At 37.3% G+C, this 20,479-nt stretch overlaps 1 protein-coding gene across 2 annotated transcripts in view; it reads right to left on the bottom strand.

Moving 5' to 3' along the window:
* Positions 1-20,479, bottom strand: part of MET (MET proto-oncogene, receptor tyrosine kinase) — a 124,796-nt gene that overhangs the window by 17,637 nt on the left and 86,680 nt on the right. For both annotated transcript variants that reach the window (XM_061198672.1, XM_061198673.1), the window contains exons 9-16: positions 19,760-19,921; positions 18,895-18,994; positions 15,172-15,390; positions 7,726-7,872; positions 5,828-5,984; positions 5,490-5,630; positions 2,211-2,441; positions 205-285 (exon numbers count right to left, since the gene is read on the bottom strand). In XM_061198672.1, coding sequence (XP_061054655.1) covers positions 205-285; positions 2,211-2,441; positions 5,490-5,630; positions 5,828-5,984; positions 7,726-7,872; positions 15,172-15,390; positions 18,895-18,994; positions 19,760-19,921 — 1,238 coding nt within the window. The remainder of the gene's footprint in view (positions 1-204; positions 286-2,210; positions 2,442-5,489; positions 5,631-5,827; positions 5,985-7,725; positions 7,873-15,171; positions 15,391-18,894; positions 18,995-19,759; positions 19,922-20,479) is intronic.

Here is a 20,479-nt window from a genome sequence, read left to right as displayed (position 1 = left end):
CAGGCAGATTCTTAACCACTGTGCCACCAGGGAAGTCCCATCAATAAGAATTTAGATCAAACAAATTTTCAGGATTAGATCCATAATTCCAGCAGTTGCTGATTTTTCCACAAGGGAAAGTGTAAATCAACGTTTTATTATGAACTATTTATTAGTTTGCAAACCACAAAAGTGTACTCCACTGTTAAATAAAATATAACTTACTATTCAAGGATTTCACAGCACAGTGAATTTTCTTATCATCGTTGTCCAACAAAGTCCCATGATATACACACCCAAAATGTCCTACATGAAAGAGGGAACTTGGTTAGTGCCACATTATTTTTAATTGTGCAATATTATTTATTAAGCTCTTCATGATCTTCATTTCTCTTTTTTTCCTACATGGAAAAAAAGTGCATTGTTTCTTATGCTTTTGATTAACAATACCACTATTTGTGTGTGTTTGTGAAATATGTATATGTAATATATTTCACCCAAAGATACAAGCAATATGATTATTTAATACATGGTAAATATTTAGGTGATGTAACTGTTATTAAAGGTTAACATAATAAAATATTCAACCACAGTGGAACCACTGAAAACAGAAGTAACATCTGCCTCGTAAAAGAAACATTATTTTTAAGGATCAAATAACATCTTTTAAATACGAAAATAAAGTTTTACCCACAAAAAGAAATACAATAAAATAAGCTCCCTATATTCCAGTAAACTGAAATGAAATAAAAATGCCACCATTAGAAATAAGATTAGCATTATAGAATAAGGATTTCCCCCTTTAGTCACTGGTTAGTATGTAATCCAGGTTGGCAGAAACTGAAAGGCAATCGCCCAAATGAAGCAAATTCACTCTGAGTCATTTCATCTAGTTCTCTGGTTTTAGTCACATCACTTTCCCAATGGTAGCCTTTCATCCAGTGGCAGTAATTTTCCCCAGAGGTGCCAAATGTCTGATAGCTGTGTAAGTCATTAATTAAGTTGTCCAGCTGGCCAAGACCCCCTGAGTGTCTAGAATGTGAGTGTTGGGCATTAGTCTACTCTCCTGTAATGCAAAGGTGACTAAATAAATGCTCTTGAGGGCTCACGTTCTACTGGGGAAAGCATATAAATAAATAATAGTTAATATTTATAGAATCATTCATGATTATTACTTTATAAGAGAGATAATTGCCAGTTTTAGCACCTTTCATGCTAAAATACTGATTTTACAATATGTAGAATTAGAACATAATTAGTGAAGCCACACACTCTAAAACTGGTACAATTACTGGGATTTATAGGCTGGTAAAAGAACTATATATTACTCTGATGTGAAACACGTTTGTTAACAGCGAAGCTGCTGTTTGGGAAGGGGAGCATGCTAAGGATTAAAATCTGGAGTCTGTGATAGAGGAATGTGTTGATGCTTTCACAGGAAAATGGGAAGGCCTCGTGAACACAAAAGGCAAATTGTCCCAGCAGCTTCTTCTGCATCATGCTGGCTGATGTCTGTGCTACCTCTTGCAGCACATACTGAATAAAGAGGGATCAGAGGCCATTCAGTATTAAAGGTAAAAGCTTTTTAGAAAAAAAGGGAAGAGTGGAGTTCATTTCCTGGCTTCCGGTTGGTTTCTTTTCCTGCTCACTATTTCCTCAAAGACTGTATACGCTAGCTGTTATTGCTGCTCTGGCTGGCTTATTACAAATATTCATTCCTCTTTGTATAAAGAAATTGGAGTGCATTGTAGAGATGATGTATGTTGCTTCAGATCAAGGGAAGGCTATAAATTCCCTGTCTTCTGATGCTGTCCAGCAGTATACAAACTGCTATAAACCAGGACTTCATAGAGTTAGTCACTATTCTCAGGGTAGAGACAGACTGGAAGGAGATACGAGTAAAGATATTGGAACGTAACAGAATGATTTTTAGAAGGAAGTAAAAGGCACATTTCAAGAAATTATAGTTGTCATTATGAAAAGGGTGAGGAAGGAATGTGATTTATTTCTAATACGTTTGGGAGATTATCAAGTTGTCTCCATGCACAGGGGCAAATCCCCATGGATGTGATTTGCAGGGCTGTATGTCTGCAGAACAGAAATCAAGTGCACTTGTTATCACTGCTCTGTCAGTTGCTTTCACCATTGTCTAATTCCTAATCTGCAAAGGCAGAAGATAAAATGCTTACTGGAAAATCGTGTTTAACAAAAAGCTGAGTGGAAATACTTACCTCTTCCTATGACTTCATTGAAATGCACAATCAGGCTGCTTGGCCCAATCACTACGTGCTGAACTGCCTGGACCAGCTCTGGATTTAGAGCACTGAGGTCAATGTGGACAGTATTTTGCAGTAATGGACTGGATATATCAGAGTCCCCACTAGTTAGGATGGGGGATAGGTCTGTCAGAGGATACTGCATTTGTCTGCATGACCCATTCTGAGATGAGTTAGGAAACTGGTCTGCAAGATAAAGCAAAATTATTAGAAACAATAGTGAAACCTCACTTAGTGGGGACTGCAACAGGGGCAGCAAATTGAATTAATAACAAAACCAAATTTTAAATTTAAATTTAAAGAAATGATGGTTGTACCATTGAATGAGGTTAGGAAAAACCCTTACAAAGGAATTGGTTTAATAAAATGATAAATTGGGAAAAGATACAGGTATGCGTGTGTGTGTTTAAAAAAAAAATTATTGATTCTCTTGTAAGTATATTAAGCAGTAACTTTGAAAGCTTGTTTTCCCTCTTCATTTCCTTAGACATTTCTCTTTTTATGTATAGCAAAAAGCCAAGCTTGAGGTTTGTTTTTTAATATACTATATTCTTAAGAATGCAAAGCAGCAAAAGTAGTCAAGCAACTGCCTGGCTCCCACAAAAATCCAACTCAACTATAAGAAAATGAAAAAAGATGCCTTTTGAGAGACTAGTGTTTATTAATGGAATGAATCAGTATTGCTCAAAACCTATGTGGATTCCTGGTCAATGAAAAATATGTAAAGTGAAATATTATGTATCTATATCTCTCTATATAAACACACACACATACACACAAACAACTAGAAATATGCAATGGCTAAAATTTCAGAACTGAAAGCTTTTCACATTCGTGGTAAGTTCTCCATACTGTGGTGATGGCAGCTGATCTAGTGTTATCACTCTTTAGAGAAAGCAAATTAGAATTGGGTGAGTGTGCCATTCTCATTGCTTAGTTGAGGACACTTGGAAAGGGATCAGATCAGCATTCCTTGTAAGTTGATCTTTACAACCAAAACTGCAAGAGCCTCAAGCAAGGTTCCCTTTTTCTAGGTGAAACTTTTCCATTTCAGGGGTAGGGAATTATGGGGCTGAGAATACATTTCTTAATGCCAGATAAGGCAAAAAAGCCACCAGTTGCTTCGCCCTTTCCAGTGGGAATGCATACATGTCAAGGAGAGGGCATCATACTGGCAGCAACTGACTTGAAGACAAACTAGGCTGGGTATTGAAATGTATTAGTATATAACACAGGGAGAGGGGAGAGGCTTATGAGGGGGTCCCCATTAGCACCAAAAGAAAATATTGTTTGTTTGCAAAGGAGCAGGAAAATCAGAACTTAAGAGAGGGTCATTAAAAAGAAAGTTGATGGTACCCTAACTATTCCTAAGCCCACTTAAACATGTTTAGTATCTGCCACATTGGACAGTTTGGTTAATACATCAATTTGTCCAGAGCAGTAAATTTCAACAGTGGTTCCAGGAGAGCTTTGGGACCACCTGTAGTTATAGTAATCACTAGCTGGAAATGAGACAGATGCAACCTTAAAAGGATGTAGAACATCAGGGGAGTGCTTGAGATGTTGGATGGGTGAGGGAAGGAAGGAGCCTAGCTGGGTGTCTGTTCCTTTAATTCCAGAGTCAGGGTTTCCAAACCTTTCCTAGGGGATGGAAATGTGGATGAACCTCTCTAAACTCAGTTCCTTTGCCTTCACTTCTCAAACCTTTGCACCTAGAGATCAGGGTTCTAAATTTTCAGAGGTGCAGAGATTAAGGGAAATCCTTGATGAGGCACAGGAAAAAATCCTCTGGCATAGAAATTGCACTGACCTTTGGGCTAAGTTCAAACATGCACACAAACCAATTTAAACCATCAGTGTGTGTTTCTGGTCTGACACACAGAGAATTCTAGGTCTGCATGAAAGACTGATAAGGGTGTTGTCCCCACCGCACACAGAGAGAGAAGCTCTGAAGGTGCCTCTTTATTAGGTGCTGGCTGTGCATTTCCTCATTCTTCTCTCTGGATAACTTTCTTTTGCCTATTTTATTTTTCCATGTCTCCAAGGAGTAGGTTCAATGTAGGAAAGAGGATGAAACTCAAGTTTCTTAGCAATGATGACAGAGGTCTGGTGAGTAATGAGGTTGAAGGAAGATTAAATATGCTTCTTTAAAAAAACTACTTGTGAATTTTAAAGATCTCAAATTAGAGCCATTAAATGTGAATATAAAATAATAAACAGATCTAAATTTCAAAACTATAAACTGGACTTGATTTGTCCATGTTGTTAAGGGCTTGGATTCTTAAAAATAAAGGGAGTCATGTGGGAAAAGACAATATTAACAGTGTCTATAGAACATCCCTATAGAACTAACATAAACTTGAAAAAGTAAGAGGCAGTAAGTGTTGAAAAAGTTAATATGTTAAGTGCCTCATTGCTCTTGTACTTGTTTTGATGAGCAACTTCTAAGTTTTGCAGTATCCTCAACTGTCTGTGACTCATTTTATTTATCCAGTGGTAAATATTCAACCAGGGAAATGCTTGTACTTGACTCACGTCCTGTAACTTCTAAAGATAATGGAGCAGATACAATACAGACATTTTGCTTTTACCAGGAGATTTTAAATAAAACAATGTGAAATGCTCTGGCTAATCTGACAATTATTAGGTCTAATGTTTTGCAAAACAGATGATGTTAACCCTCCCTTTTAAATAGCATAATTGAAGGTTTTTATTGGATAAGACTCAAAATATATTCAAGTCCTGGGATGCTGTGGGTAAAAGGCTGAGTACTAACAGTTCATTGAGAATCCTTCAAAGGAGGGCTAAAAGTATAATTTAAATGTTTGAGGATCAACAGGTAAAAAAATGTAGCTGTACCAACTTCTATTTTAATAAATGTAAGTTTCCTATCTTAACTCTTCCTGGGTTGTTAAAGAGAGCTTCACAATTTCTTAGCATTGCACTCAGATGATAAACACCTTATCTTTGCTCAAATGATTTTAAAATGAACCTTTTTGTGAGAACAGAGCTTAAAGACTCTAAAAATCTCATATAATATGTAAATGAGTTCATTTTAAAATAAGAGCCATGTAACTCTGTGTCAAATTAAATACTTCTTTGGCCAACGAAGAGGTGAATACTTCTTTTATATTTTTATAAAAATATAAAGGCAAAACCAAAAGTAAACAACAATGCCACAACCCACTGAGGTATAGGTATAGGTATTTCTCAGAACAATAAACTGAAGTATACCTTCTGGAAAAGTAGCTCTGTAGTCTACAGATTCATTTGAAACCATTTCTGTAGTTGGGCTTACACTTCGGGCACTTACAAGCCGATCCAAATGAGGAGTGTGTACCCTTGCATCATAGCGAACTAATTCACTGCCCAGATCTTAAAACAGAAAGAGAGAAAGAGCTCGTTAAAGACTTGGCTATCACAGGTCCCAGTAGACTCTGACCCAGTGACCAGAACTCATGGGTTTTATGGATTGCATAAGACCGCACACATGAATCTATGACAATTTTAAACTGCAACGACTGTATTCTTAAGGCAACTCCTTTAAAACAAACAATAACCAAAAAATGCACCTTTAATTTGCTTTCTCTTTTTCAGCCACAGGAACAGCCCAAGTAATAATAAGAGTATTATTGATATTGAGACAACACCAACAATCAGTCCTGTGAAATTCTGATCTGGTTGAACTATCACTTTTCCAAGGACAGTTGAAGAAATTGCTTGCTTCCACTAAAAATGACAAATAAAAGTCAGAATTTAGCCATGATAGATACAAAATACACTACACAGTTGAATCACAGTCTCCCTGGGCTCAAAATACTACCTGGTTATTACCGTTCTAGAAGTGGCATAATTGCCTTCAGAGTATTAAGGCATTCCTCAATTCTGGTTCAGTGTTCAAATAATTAGGGGCTACTAATCACTTAAGTACTTACATTATGCATAGCTGTTTGTACTTATAACTAGGTATTAGGGGGTAAAAAGATAAAAACCAGTCTCTGACCTTGAGGAACGGAAGTATGAAAGGGAGACAAACACAAAAATAAATGATTATAGTACACTATGATATGTACTGTAGAAGTATGAACATATAGTAAGAAAAAGAGACAACAGGACATTAATTCTGTCCTGGAGGGTAGGGTAGAGGGCACAGGAGACTCCCCATAAGTAGTAATCATATTATTATTATGATGGGATAATAAAGTCTCAGAATATTTTTATTTCAGTTTTGATACATAGAAGAAGTCTTTGACATTCCTTCCAGCTCTGACATGGTATGATTTTTAGGATTTCTGGTCCTTTTAATTCCAAACTCTGATCTCATGATTCAGCCTTCTTTGATTTTTAAATTTTTTCATACATTCCCATTTCATAACTTTTTGGAAAACTTCAGGAACCCTTTAAAAATCACACATTCTTGGATAAACAAAATGTGGTATATCTATACAGTGGAATATTATTCAGCCTTATGTGGTATATCTATACAGTGGAATATTATTCAGCCTTAAAAAGGAATGAAGTTCTGACACATGCTACAACATGGATCAACCTTGAAAACTTGCTAAGTAGAATAAGCCCAGACACAAAAGGACAAATATTATATGATTTCACTTATACGAAATGTCTAGAGTAGGCAAATTCATAAAGACAGAAAGTAGATTAGAGGTTACCAGGGGCTGGGGAAGAGGAGGGATTGTGACAGTACTATTGAATGGTTCCAGAGATTGTTTAGGGTGATGAAAAAGTTTTGGAATTCGATAGTGGTGACGGTTGCACAACACTGTGAATGTAATTAATGCCACTGAATTGTACACTAAAAAATGATTAAAATGGCAAATTTTATATGTATTTTACCATAATTAAAAAATTAATAATGTAATATACCTAAAACCATTGAACTGTATACTTTAAATGTATAAACTGTATGGTATGTGAATTAATCTCAATAAAGCTGTTAAAAAAAAAGAATGAAAAAAAAAATCACTCACTCTGGTTCCCAGTTATCTGATTTAGCTGTTTACATGAAAGAAGTTACTGTAAAATAGTTTAATTCTTATTTTACTTCATCCAGTGCATACATATTTTTACTTACGGGTCTCTGCATTTGAGATCACTGTAGCGGGCAGTAGTGTGTTGGCTCTGGCCTCCTGGAGTGGTGAGAGGTGGGGAAAGGGCCCTATTGAATGTGTCCTTATCCCTCCTGAGAATTACAGAAAATTTCGGCAAGAACATGGCATGATGGAGGGGAGCGTGGCCAGCAAGGACTTTTGAGATCTACCCTTTGAAGCTTGGGAAGGAGACAGTGCAAAAAAAACCTCACTATTTCTAAAATAACAACTAAGAACCAAGGCTGAGCTGATGAGCTAAAGCCAACAGACAAATGAGCTTTAATGATTTATTTCAAGCCTGCAAGTGACATAATTACGCTGGCATCTTTATTTACATCATGAGAGGAAAGCAGGAATCCCACCTCTATATTTAGTTCGCTGTTCAATTTCAGCAGGTCATTGGGGACCGTACATAAAACGGCTTCAGAATGTGAGTGTATATTCTCACAGCTCTTATTTCCAACTTTTAACACTTCACCTTTAACTGCTTCAGGGTCAATATCGTTTCCCTGGAAGAAAAAAAGAAAAAGGAGCTTGTTAACACTTCACAGTTTTGCAGGAATGCAAACAATTGTGAAGGAATATAAATATACTGCAAACACAGGCCATGTTGTTTACCAAGGCACATGATTTTCTGACACTCATTTTGATGGGGATTTGGATGGTTTGAAAGACAGCATGACCATTTCAGGGTACTAATTAGTCAGGAATCATAGCATCCAGCTTTTCCATCAAATTGTATTTTAGAGAAAAGGATTGAGATTCTTGGTTCACACCCTTATGTCCAATGATGTCTTATTCATAATCACCTTATTAATGTTTTCAGGGGGTATTGATGGTTGGCAAAAGGGAAACAATTTGGAGATTCAGTTGTCGAGCTGCCTAATGCAGGGATACTCAGCTTTGGCTTTAGTTTTAGAATCACACTGAGGACTTTATATAAAATACTGATGCCTGGGTCTCATCTCCAAAGATTTTGATGTAATGGATCTATGTCAATGTATTTCTTTTGTATTTAAGTTGGGCAGTTTCTTTTCATCCTTCTTGCATAGTTGAATCCTATACAAAAATGAATCCATTTTAAAAGAAATTCCTATAAGATGCCGTGTGACCCTCATTATGATTTGAGAGCATGATTACATTATTTTGAACAATTATATAGTTACATGAGGGCTTTAAAAACATTGTTCAATTTGACATATTTAGTTAATTGAAGTCACCATTAGGCATTTAAAATATCACTGTTTTGTTGAAGAAACCAATAATTAGCCTTGGGAAAGAAGTGGTACAGTTTCTCATATGAAGACTTAATGAGTATGGCTATTTATTTATTTATTATTTTAAAAATTTATTTATTTTATTTTTATTATTTATTTTTTGGCTGCGTTGGGTCTTCGTTGCTGCACGTGGGCTTTCTCTAGTTGCGGCGAGTGGGGCTACTCTTTGTTGCGGTGCGCGGGCTTCTCACTGCGGTGGCTTCTCTTGTTGCAGAGCACGGGCTCTAGGCGAACGGTCTTCAGTAGTTGTGGCTTGCGGGTTCTAGAGCGCAGGCTCCGTACTTGTGGCGCACGGGCTTAGTTGCTCCACGGCATGTGGGATCTTCCCGGACCAGGGCTTGAACCTGCGTCCCCTGCATTGGCAGGCGGATTCTTAGCCACTGCACCACCAGGGAAGTCCGAGTATGGATATTTATTAAAAAGTTATTATTTTGAGGAGAGAGAGATATCAAAACATATTAGCATTTTTCTTAGGGACAAAGAGCAGCCAGTAACAACTACAGTACTGCTACTTTGTTTCCCACTTTGTTTTACATGACCTTTAATACTTGGCAAACTAGTTTTACATACATTGTCTCATATGGATCTCGACAGATTGCTAGGTCAAATATTATTCTCAGAAAAGAAGTTGGAAGAAAATATTTCTTTCTAACATGAATTTGGAGTTAAAAAAAATGGATATAGACAAACTCTATCCTTACGATATTTCTAGAGGCAGTATGTGTACTCCATTGAACCAGGTCAGCCCCACAGGGCAAGTCAACATAGAAGCACATAAATCTAATAAGTCACCTTGGGGCTTCAAATGACAACTTGTTGGTTAGGACTGAGGAGGGCTGAGGCACTGGCTCACATACTGGAGGAAATTCAGGGAATGACAAAGGAAGGAGATTAAAGAGCTGGAGGGCTTGATTTATGAGGGAATGACTAAAATGTGTCTTGCTTGCTTAGATAATGATGAAGGCTGGGGGAAGGGATGAACATACTGCATTTACATTTCCAATACTCCTTCTTTTAGGCTCAGGGTTGCCTAGGATGTTGCATAAAAGCTTCTCTAAAACAAAAACAGGTCACAAAGCTGAACAACGAAACCGCTTTTCATTTGTGCCTACTAAGAAACGCATAATAATTAGTGACTTACATAAGAAATTAATATCAGCTTTATATGTATAGTGATTATTTTATTTTTTAAAAATTTATTTATTTTATTTATTTTTGGCTGCGTCGGGTCTTCGTTGCTGCGCGAGGGCTTTCTCTAGTTGCAGCAGAGTAGGGGCTACTCTTCGTTGCGGTGCGCGTGCTTCTCATTGCGGTGGCTCCTCTTGTTGTGGAGCACGGCTCTAGGCACGCGGGCTTCGGTAGTTGTGGCGCACGGGCTTTGTTGCTCCACGGCATGTGGGATCTTCCCGGTCCAGGGCTCGAACCCGTGTCCCCTGCCTTGGCAGGCAGATTCTTAACCACTGCGCCACCAGGGAAGCCCTGTATAGTGATTATTTTAAAAGTTTACAATCCAAGATATCAAAAAACTGATACTGGAAGCCCACTACTATATAACAGAGGGGACCGAATCAGGAAAAAAAAAGGTATAGGCTGGTTTTTGTCATTTAAAATAAACATAGCTTTATCGAGCTGTGGAAAAAAATGTTTATGTTTAGAAATTTTACTATTTACTTTTTATTATTTAATATTAGCTATTATTAAATAGTAGAACATATTTACAAAATTGGATTAGTTCTTCAGTCTTTAAAACAGTAATACATAGGTTTTTAAATAAAGCAAAATAAAAGGAGCTTTCTGGTCTTTAATCCCCTACACCCATAGAGCAATTTAGAGTTATAATTATCTCATTTTATCCTGCAAAGACACTTCCCTGAGGTAGGTATTATGGTCATTCCTGCTTTACACATTGAGAACTAAGGTTCAAGAAGGGACTTGGTCATGAAGCAAATCAATTCCATTTAATACAAATCTACTTACCATCTACTACTGTGTGTTAGACAAAACTCTGGAATATAAAGATGAGTAAGAGTTTCTTCCTCTCACTGTAATGTTTAAATGAATATATTTCTAAAGTGAAAAACTGTTACTCCTCTGTCATATCAGGATGTCCCTTTTCCCTTTCCTCTGAACTCTGGCCAGGTATGACATGTTTCTATCTAGGACTCAGGCCTGGGAACCCATGTCTGAGCTGGTTGCAGAGCAGAGCAGATAGGAGTGGAAGTGGGTAGGATTTGAAAAATAGCATCATAACAGGCAGGGTCTTGCAAGTTTTCATGCCTCCAGGGGGCCACAATGTTGAGTCTGGGAAAGTTGGTTAAGGCCATGGAGGGGATGGTAGCAGGACTCAGCCAGGCCACGGTCCAGGGAGGCTGGCAATAGAAAATCAGTGAGGTGGGGTGGTGGTGGAGGGACATTTACATTTTATCCAGAGGATATGAGCCCCCTCAGCTTGGGAACTAGGCCAAAGAACCAGCACAGAAAGCTTCAAAACTAAGTTCCACAGGACATTAACAGGCATTTGGGGAAAAAAGTTCCCAGGTCTTTTGAGAAGAGCTGGATGAACCAAAATTAAACCGGTTTCTTCATTGGCTACTTGGGGCACTGGGATACCACAGGTGCTCTCTATGTGCCCTGGAATATGGGTTTTTTCCCCCACAGAATGCATATTAAAGTGTGTAGCACAGGGAAATACAGTTGACCCCTGAATAACGTGGGGGGTTAGGGGCACTGACACCCGTGCAGTTGAAAATCCAAGTATAACCTCACAGTCAGCCCTCTGTATCTGAGGTTCTGTAACCACAGATTCAACCAACCATGGATCACATAGGACTATAGTATGTATTTATTGAAAAAAATCCGCTTATAGTGGACCTGCGCAGTTCAAACCTGTGTTGTTCAAGGGTCAACTGTACTAGTTTATGAGCACCATCAATAAGAATAGGTCTTGACATTGGGCCAAATGACCTCTAAGAAAAGAGCCCTTCATTTCTACCCTGTCTGGAGACAGAACTGGCCTCACGGTGGTTGTGAATGGGTTTGGGCCTATAATTGCAGGTATATTAGTCAGAAGTGGGAGGAAGACAAAACTCTAGCTGGCTCTGGGAAGCAGGTAGACTGAGTTAGCTCAGAACTACTCTCCCTTCTAGATCCTTCTGATGCCCAGACACTGACACAGGCCTCTCACTGAGCTCTCAACCTTTGATCTTATGCTCCTAGTATCGTAGCCTGAGTCCCTGTTCCCTGATTTAGATGATCTTCCTGCTGCTTTTCCTGTTTTAGCCAACTTCTCCAAACTGGACTTCTGAAGCATCTCTATTACCATGTATATCTATATGCTCCAGAATAAGATGAAGCCCCAGGGCAGTGTCAGACAGTCCTAGTTCCAGCATTAAATACTGTGCTTCTCTAGTTTCCATAAAATATGATCATGAACAAAAAGTCATATAAGATAATTAGGAAAAAATTCAGGGTTTCTTTCAACAGAATTGACTTTTAGATATTTTTAAAGAGTTTAGAGCTATTTCACTTAAAGGATTGTATAGCTATCCATGTACTGTATGATAGAAAATTTCTCTATTATGAAAGGTATTTTGGTATACATGAAATGAAAGTTAATATGAAAGCCTTTGTAATGTAGTGGAAAGAAGACCAAATTTGGAATCAAGAAATTTGAGTGTGAGCCCTGGTTATGCTGTTTGCTCCCTAGATGACCCAAAACAAATTACCTAATCTTTCTAAACCTCTGTTTACTTATCTATAAATGGGGATAATCATCACTGACCTCCCAACCTCACAAGTCCACATGAGTCTCAAATGAAACAACATATGTCTAAGTACTGTGTTAACTAAAATTCCACACAAATGTGAGCTGTTGTTGACATGAACACCGTACCTTAATGTGTACTCCTAAAGAGATGTCTACTTCTTTTTTTTCCCATAAATTTGTTTGTTTATTTTTTATTTTTGGCGGCATTGGGTCTTCGTTGCTGTGCACAGGCTTTTCTCTAGTTGCGGTGAGAGAGGGCTACTCTTCGTTGTGGTGCGTGGGCTTCTCATTGTGGTGGCTTCTCTTGTTGTGGAGCATGGGCTCTAGGCGCAGGGGCTTCAGTAGTTGTGGCTCGCGGGCTCTAGAGCGCAGCCTCAGTAGTTGTGGTGCACAGGCTTAATTGCTCCGTGGAATGTGGGATCTTCCCGGACCAGGGCTCAAACTTGTGTCCTATGCATTGGCAGGCAGATTCTTAACCACTGCGCCACCAGGGAAGTCCCGAGATGTCTACTTCTGATGACCACTGTCCACAGCTGGTGCCTAAGCCTTGGATATAAACTACCTCCCACATTAATGGGGTTTCTGATTAGTCCTGAGGAATGACTGATCCCTGATCTCTATTATGTTCCCTTGATCCAAACTTGGCTGACCCTCTTGGCCATGGTGTAATCATTACACCAACTATTGACTAAGCCAATTCTCACAACTAGGGCTGGAAACTATCACAGTCTCTTTTTAGCCAAGGAATTCTTGTATGCATGTCTGCTTGAGGAGCACGAACTCTTCCTGGCAACAAGAAGCAAATCTCACTCTAAACACAATTCTCTCCATAGTGCTTTCACTGATGGAACACAAACATACTTCACATTCATGTTTTGAATGGTAATTGAAGAAGCACAACATGAAATAAAATGGCACCCCTTTCTTTTGATAAAAAACAGTTCACTGCTTGTCCAGAAGAGGCTTTTTCTTTTGTTTTCTTTTCTCTTGCTTTATGTTTCTTTGTTTCTGCCCTCAGAGAGGCAGAGGTTTTAATGTGATCAACTTTAGAAATTGATAAAGGGTTAAATCGCTGTCACACAAAGATTCTCTTATACTAGATTTCCTCTTACACATACGTAAAATGGAATATGGGAGAAGACTGAATCATGACACCAAAATAGTCCCCCAAAACTGTTCCTTTTTTCCCCAGATTGCCACTCTGTGACATGACAGGTGCTAGAACCTTATTAGAGAAAAGAGTCATTCTGTATATAGGCAAGAAAAGAAAGTCTCTTGTGTCTGTTTCCAGAGGCCTCTTGGGCCAGGTTGGGAACAGCATTGAAAGGCTGAGGATGACGTCAAATCATACTTTTCTTGGTCCAACAATTTTGTAGGACATTGAATAATGGGTATGTAACTTACAGAAAAAGGAGTTTTCTCCTCCATATAAGACTGCTTGAAAGGGTAGATAAAGAACCATTCTTCTCTAATCCTTCCATCATAAATACAGGAACAGAAAAACAGAGTTTATCTGGGTGTAAAAATATTTGCAAATAAACCTTTGTTTTCATCAAGAAAAACCAAATGGAATCTTTCAAATGGCAAACACAGTAATTGTTGAAAGCAAAAGGTCACACTAGATTAATTTTATTGAAAAAAAAAAGAAGTGATAAAAGCTCTTTCTCCCTTTCTAAAACTAATTAAAGAAGCAGATGAAAGAACTCTGCTATGGTAAACATGCTGTTAGTTGAAGCAGGCTTCCATTTAATTTCACGCTGGGCTTGCTTAATTATTGCACAAAACACGATTGCGAGGTTAGTAAACTTGTATGAGTATGAACGTGTGCATGGGTTTGGCTGTAGATAAAATCTTGTTGAAAAAGCAGAAAAATTTTAGTAGAAACATATTCTTACTTAGATGAAGATGATCTTTGGGAATTTATATTACATCAAAATAAGGACTATCATATTACCTTGTGTTTGTTCATATTTGCATTCAGGCTATCTTTCAGGGGGAAAATTCTGCATGCCTAAAACATCATGTTGAAGGATAAATATTTTGTTGTTTCTAGAGACTGGGGCTACAGATAATTAAAGTTTTGATCATTTTGCCTCTTTTATTACTATTTGAAGTAAAAGTGACTGAAGCAACATAAAAGAGTTGGATTCTAGTCTTTGTTCTGCCACGATTTGGTCACTTGTCAAACCACTTAACCTCTCTGGGTTTTAGTATTCTTTGTTTGCAACAGGCTGGGTTAGAAAAGATGATTTGTTATTGTCCAATCAAATTATATTTAGAGGCTAATATATTTCTGAGGTAGAGGAAATCCAGCTCCATTTATAAATCAGCTTAGAGATAACCACACCCAGATACAAAATTCCAAATTAGAAGGAAGTACAGAACTACAATTAATGCGTTTACTTTCATGACTCTTACCTTTTATCTTATAATGAGCACATTTAGGTGTCCAGGGAAATATATAACGTTCGCAGAATAATACATCATAGGCAACTTTAATGGATTTGTGTCTCACATTTACTACTTTTTAATATATACACAAGAAAGAGTTTTTAAATGCTTCATTAAAAAGCAGTTCATGATTATACATACCTTTTAGTCTTATGTCAAAAAGATTTGTTTCTTTTTGTTTCTTTTTTCATCGGCTTAGATATTTGCCGATGTAGTAGAAGATAATGACCAAGTACAACAATTTTATTCACATAGCTATGAAGTCAATTAGGTGCAAGTTGATGATTTAAGAGATGATTTTAAGCATTCCTTACCTTGATTTCCAGTACATTTTCATTGCCTATTGAGATCATCACTGGCTTTTCAAAAGGCTTAAACACAGGATTATGTACATAAATGAGATCAAAGTATTTGGAATGGATCCCATCTAACATGAAAAAGGCTTTGGTTTTCAGGGGGAGTTGTAGGTTCAGCTGTTGTAGTGAAGGAGTTGTACAGCAGATTATCTCCGAATTAGAGCGATGCTGACATGCCTATAGTAAGACACAATTATCCACTGTAAACAGAACATAGCTTGACAACATCAATAGCAACTTTCACATTTCACTGTTTCAGACAATCAATTGAAAATGTACAATTTTGAAAAATATCTCCATTTAACTTCCTAATGTTGAAGAACACATTTCTGGAAACCTGACAGATGTGATTCTCTAAACAACACGGTCTTTTTTTTTTTTTTTTTTAACATCTTTATTGGAGTGTAATTGCTCTACAATGGTGGGTTAGTTTTGCTTTATAACAAAGTGAATCAGCTATATGTATACATATATCCCCATATCCCCTCCCTTTTGAGCCTCCCTCCCACCCTCCCTATCCCACCCCTCTAGGTGATCACAAAGCATCAAGCTGATCTCTCTGTGCTATGCAGCAGCTTCCCACAAGCTATCTATTTTACATTTGGTAGTGTATACAGGTCATCTTATGAGTGTGTTTTAAGCTATCAATTACTGAGTGCCAGGTCCTGTGCAAAATACTTTAGTACAAGGTTGGTCTCATTTAATTCTCACAATAATCCTATGAGGTAGGTGCTACGATTACACACATAATTATAGATGAAGAAACTGAGCTTTTCGAGCTGATGTCATCAGACCAGGTCACACAGCTCTGAGTGGCAAAGTAGGGAACATAAATCCTACGCCACTGACCCTAAAATTCACATAACTCCCACACTGGATGGCTTCTTGCTCACTTTGTATTCTCTACTGATAAAATCTTTTCCTATGCTCTCTATTTTACAAAGGCTCTGTTATTATTATTTCATGCCCTTCCATCTCTCATTTCAAATCTTCCCCTTTGTAATTCTGATTTATAGAAGTTTGGAAAATGTGGTTTCCTCTTGATTGTGCTTAGACTAAACCACCAACACAAAGTGGCACGTTTAAGGTTAAATGGTTGCATTTTTTCCTCCAAGGAAAAGACAAACAAGCAACAACATCCCTCAGATTTCCTTTTCTTTGACAAGTAGAGTTGGAGATAAAACAATTACTTATGCCCACAATAGAAAAAGGACTCAGGATATACATAAAAAGCACAAACAAAATTGGATATTTGATATTTTCTTTTAAAAATAATTCAAAAAATTATCCTACATTAAAAAATGTGTGCTATAAGCAGATAAAGAAAACTGATACATAGATATAATATGAATAAAATATTACTTAGTTTTGTATCAAATCCATATTATAATGCTAAAAGCTATTTATTCTATCATCTTGAAATAAAGGAAATGAACAATTTTACTGCTATTACAGTAATTCTCTACATAACAAGAAATTTGAAAACTATACAGTAAACTGCTGGCTTCTGGGACATAATGCATATTAACAAATTAATATGCATTTTGTTAAGAAGGTGATTAGTATTTTTATTTTAAAATATTTGGGTTCGTTAGGCTTAAAAATTATTGTGGCTGGATTGGTATATCTAAGTCAAACCTGACCAAGAGTTTTTCTCTGTTAAATAATGAATGGGTTCAATTCATCATGGTCAGCTTCAAATTCTATAAGAAGCAGGGAACATGGAAGGAACACACGTCCCTTTAAGAGGTTTTTCACAAACAATAGTCAAACAGACCCACTGAATTTTTCATTCCTGTCCAATTTGAATGCATTGTTCTATTGTAGTAATATGTTTGTGGCTAAAATAAGAGAAGTTTACATTTCCAGATATGTAAACAGATAAGATTTAAATCTTCTACCATTGTTTGAATCTTCCTTGGCACATCTAGGAGGTTTTAATAACTATTTGATTACAAATGAATGAATGATGCCACATGTCATCATAATGCTGGTGAGGGAGCAGGAAGAAAACTTAGCCATTATTTCAATAACGCAGTCTCGGTGTGAATTAGATAAACTAATAATTTCTCAGATTTCTACTTTAAAAAGTCACATGCCAACACCAAAGAGGGTTACTGTTATTTTTATAGGTTAATGAAAAATTGCTATGCCTGGCTGTGGAGAACCGATGTCCTTTAAATTAATAGCGGCGGTATTCTAACTTTGTTTGTGGCCATGTGCGGGGATTGGTTTCAAAGCTCTCTACTTCATACGGTGACTCCCTGGAGTACAATCTCTCAGGAATATTATAAAAATCTAATAATACTCTTTAGAGGTGATGCAATGTGGCTGACTGAGAAGGTCAAGAAAAATTTCATTTGAGATGACCTTATTGTTTGGTGATTTGGCTTGACATTTTTAGCCCCAAATTGGTTTTTGTAATTAAAGCACACTGTGGCCTTAGCCTTCACAAAATATTGGATGGGAATCTAAAAGGAAGTGCTGTAATTCAATCTATTGCCTCCCCAGTCAAGCCCCTGCTTGAGAGGGGGCACTTAGAACTTTCATTCTAAGTTGCATGTACAAGTCCAACTAGATTATGGATATTTTATATCAAAGAAAAACAACAAAAATATGAAATCTTTGTAAGTAACTCCAAACTTCCTAAGGTCTGAAGTAAAACTACCATTTTAATGTGATGCCTCAAAATTGTTAGAGCACAAAATAGGTCGATCACTTTTAAGGAGGAATTCAGTTAAATTCTGATTGACCTTGCAAATAAAATAAAAAAGGTGGAGAAATACCAAACAACACACACAATCTAGGGCATAAATATTCTAATGCTCTTTCTCATTATTTGATAACATGCTAACCAAGGCACAAGAGGAATGGTAAGAAGCAGGGATGTGTAAGAAAACACTGTACCACTTAGGAAGACAAGGATGCTGTGGCAAGATTAGAGGCTTTACCCAAGGGTTTTATTAGAGCAAAAGGGTTGATGTTCTACGGGGTATTAAAAAAGGGGGGATAGGGAAATGCTATGGCCTGAATAATTGCATCCTCCCCAAATTCATATGTTGGAAGCCTAATCCCCAGTGTGATGGTATTTGGAGATGGGGCCTTTGGGAGGTAAGTAGGTCATGAGAGTGAAGTTCTCATGATGGGAGTTAGTGCCGTCATAAGAAGAGACACAAGAGATCTTGCTGCCTCTTTCTTTCACCTCCATGTGGGGATACAATGAGAAGATAATCATCTGCAAACCAGGAAGCAGGCCCTCCCCAGACAGCCAGATCTGCTGGCACCCTGGTCTTGGACTTACCAGCCTTCAAAACTGTGAGAAATAACTGTTTGTTGTGTAAGCCACCCAGTCTGTGGTATTTTTGTTATAGCAGCCTGAACTGACTAAGACAGGGAATGATGTGGTTTGCCCTTGTACTGACTGTCTTTAAAAAACACTGCCTCAAGTTGATAATCATTATCTGTGTCTAAATATTTGTGTGTGTGTGTGTGTGTTTTATAATGTTAGCCTGAGACTAGATAATTTTAGTTGGTGAATAGAAAATACTATTTGACCTATGCTGCAAGGAAGATAACTAGCAAACATTAAAGGCAAAACTGAAATGTCTCTGCTACCCTGAAAGCTGGTGGTAGAGGCAGAGATGCTGAGCTCTAAGCACAACTATCACTCAGAGGACTTACCACTGTGAAGTTCCTTCCCGCTTCGTGCACATTTATTACCATCCTCAGGATACTAACTGAATTCAGGTTTTTTCCAACACCTGTTATTGTGCTCCCACCACTGGCAAAATAAAATAGAAAAACAGCAATATTGAGAGGTTCTTTCTCTATCAAGTATTTTAAGAGAGAAATTAAATTAAATCACATGTAGTGACTGCAAGTTATAGCCACAGCCAAAGTCAAATGAAAGTTCAGTGGTAGTTTTTCTTTGGCCATAACTTATTTAACTTGAAAGCGTTTTAAAAATTCATATTTCATAAGCTGAAGAAATGCATTTGTCTTTTTATTCACAAAATATGCAAAAGAAATATTTTTTCCTGTCTGAAAAAAATACAAAGGAGAAACGAACTTAACTGTTGCTGCTAGACTGATAGAATTAACAGAAACAAGGCAGACTGAATTGGGTCCAATGAGATATTGATTCAGAGGGAGTCTGGTATAGGGAAAAGCTGTGTGTAAAGTAGGCAGGGCAAAAATACACTGAAGAATGAAGAGAAAAAGGTGATTCCACTTTTAGGCACTAAGGTTAGTATAGAATTAAAATGTACATAATATAAGTGCATAAATATCAATACTATGATGTCCAGTTAAACTGTTTTAATGAAATCTATTTAGAATAGGATAAAATGGCATGAACTAGCACTGATAAAGTCAAATTGCACTCAGAGCCTGAATGTAGTTTTCACTCCCGAATTGGAAAGGTAGCCTTCAAAAAAAATGCAACAGTATCAAATCCAGAGATAAAACTGTCTTCCTTTCGACTATTGGACAGCCAGTCATCCTCACGTTCATTATTTTCTTATACCCATCAGAAGCTTTTACTTACCTAACAAAAGATTTGGTGGGATGTATTTCATAGACAATGGGGTCTTCCCGGTAAATGAAGCTGTTCATCTCTCGGTTGGCTAAGTCAATTTTCAATTTAATAGGAAACTCAGTTGCAGTGCTTTGGGCTGGGGTATAACATTCGAGAATACTATCTGAAACACTGAACAAAAAAATTAAGAAAATGGACCTTTGCTATTAGAGACACACATATATTAGAATTATATACATAAATCAAAAGGGTATCAGTCAGTGGCTCCTAAATGGGAATTTCCTGATGTGGTCTAGAAAAAAACTCTTTCTAATCTAGAAATTGTAGTCAATTTACAATTGACTGGATCCCAAACTTAGGCCATCCTTGACTTAGAAATATTTGGGATTTTAAGCAATTTTAAAGTATCCTTTTGGCACTTGATTAAACTGAGCTCTCCCAAATCTAAGAAGCAGAAACGTAACTTCCTAACCCAATCTCCCTCATGCGTCTCACCTCTCCAAAGTGATTTGATCTAATTGTAAATCTTGATGGAAATGTTTATCTTAATTTATTGTCAATTACCAGAATCTCACAGCTTATAGCATAGGTGGGATATTAAGCATAACAATAAAGAAGGTGGATGGGAAGACAAAACTTAAAAGTGGAATTAATAACCATAAGGGAAGCGTAGAAAAATCAGCAAAAAGGAGTAGATGGATTTGGGAAGGAGAAAGTTTTGTAAGATGG

The sequence above is a fragment of the Eubalaena glacialis genome, chromosome 8 (assembly GCF_028564815.1).
Source record: "Eubalaena glacialis isolate mEubGla1 chromosome 8, mEubGla1.1.hap2.+ XY, whole genome shotgun sequence".
Classification (NCBI taxonomy): domain Eukaryota; kingdom Metazoa; phylum Chordata; class Mammalia; order Artiodactyla; family Balaenidae; genus Eubalaena; species Eubalaena glacialis.
This window is presented reverse-complemented; position numbering and strand designations above follow the sequence as displayed.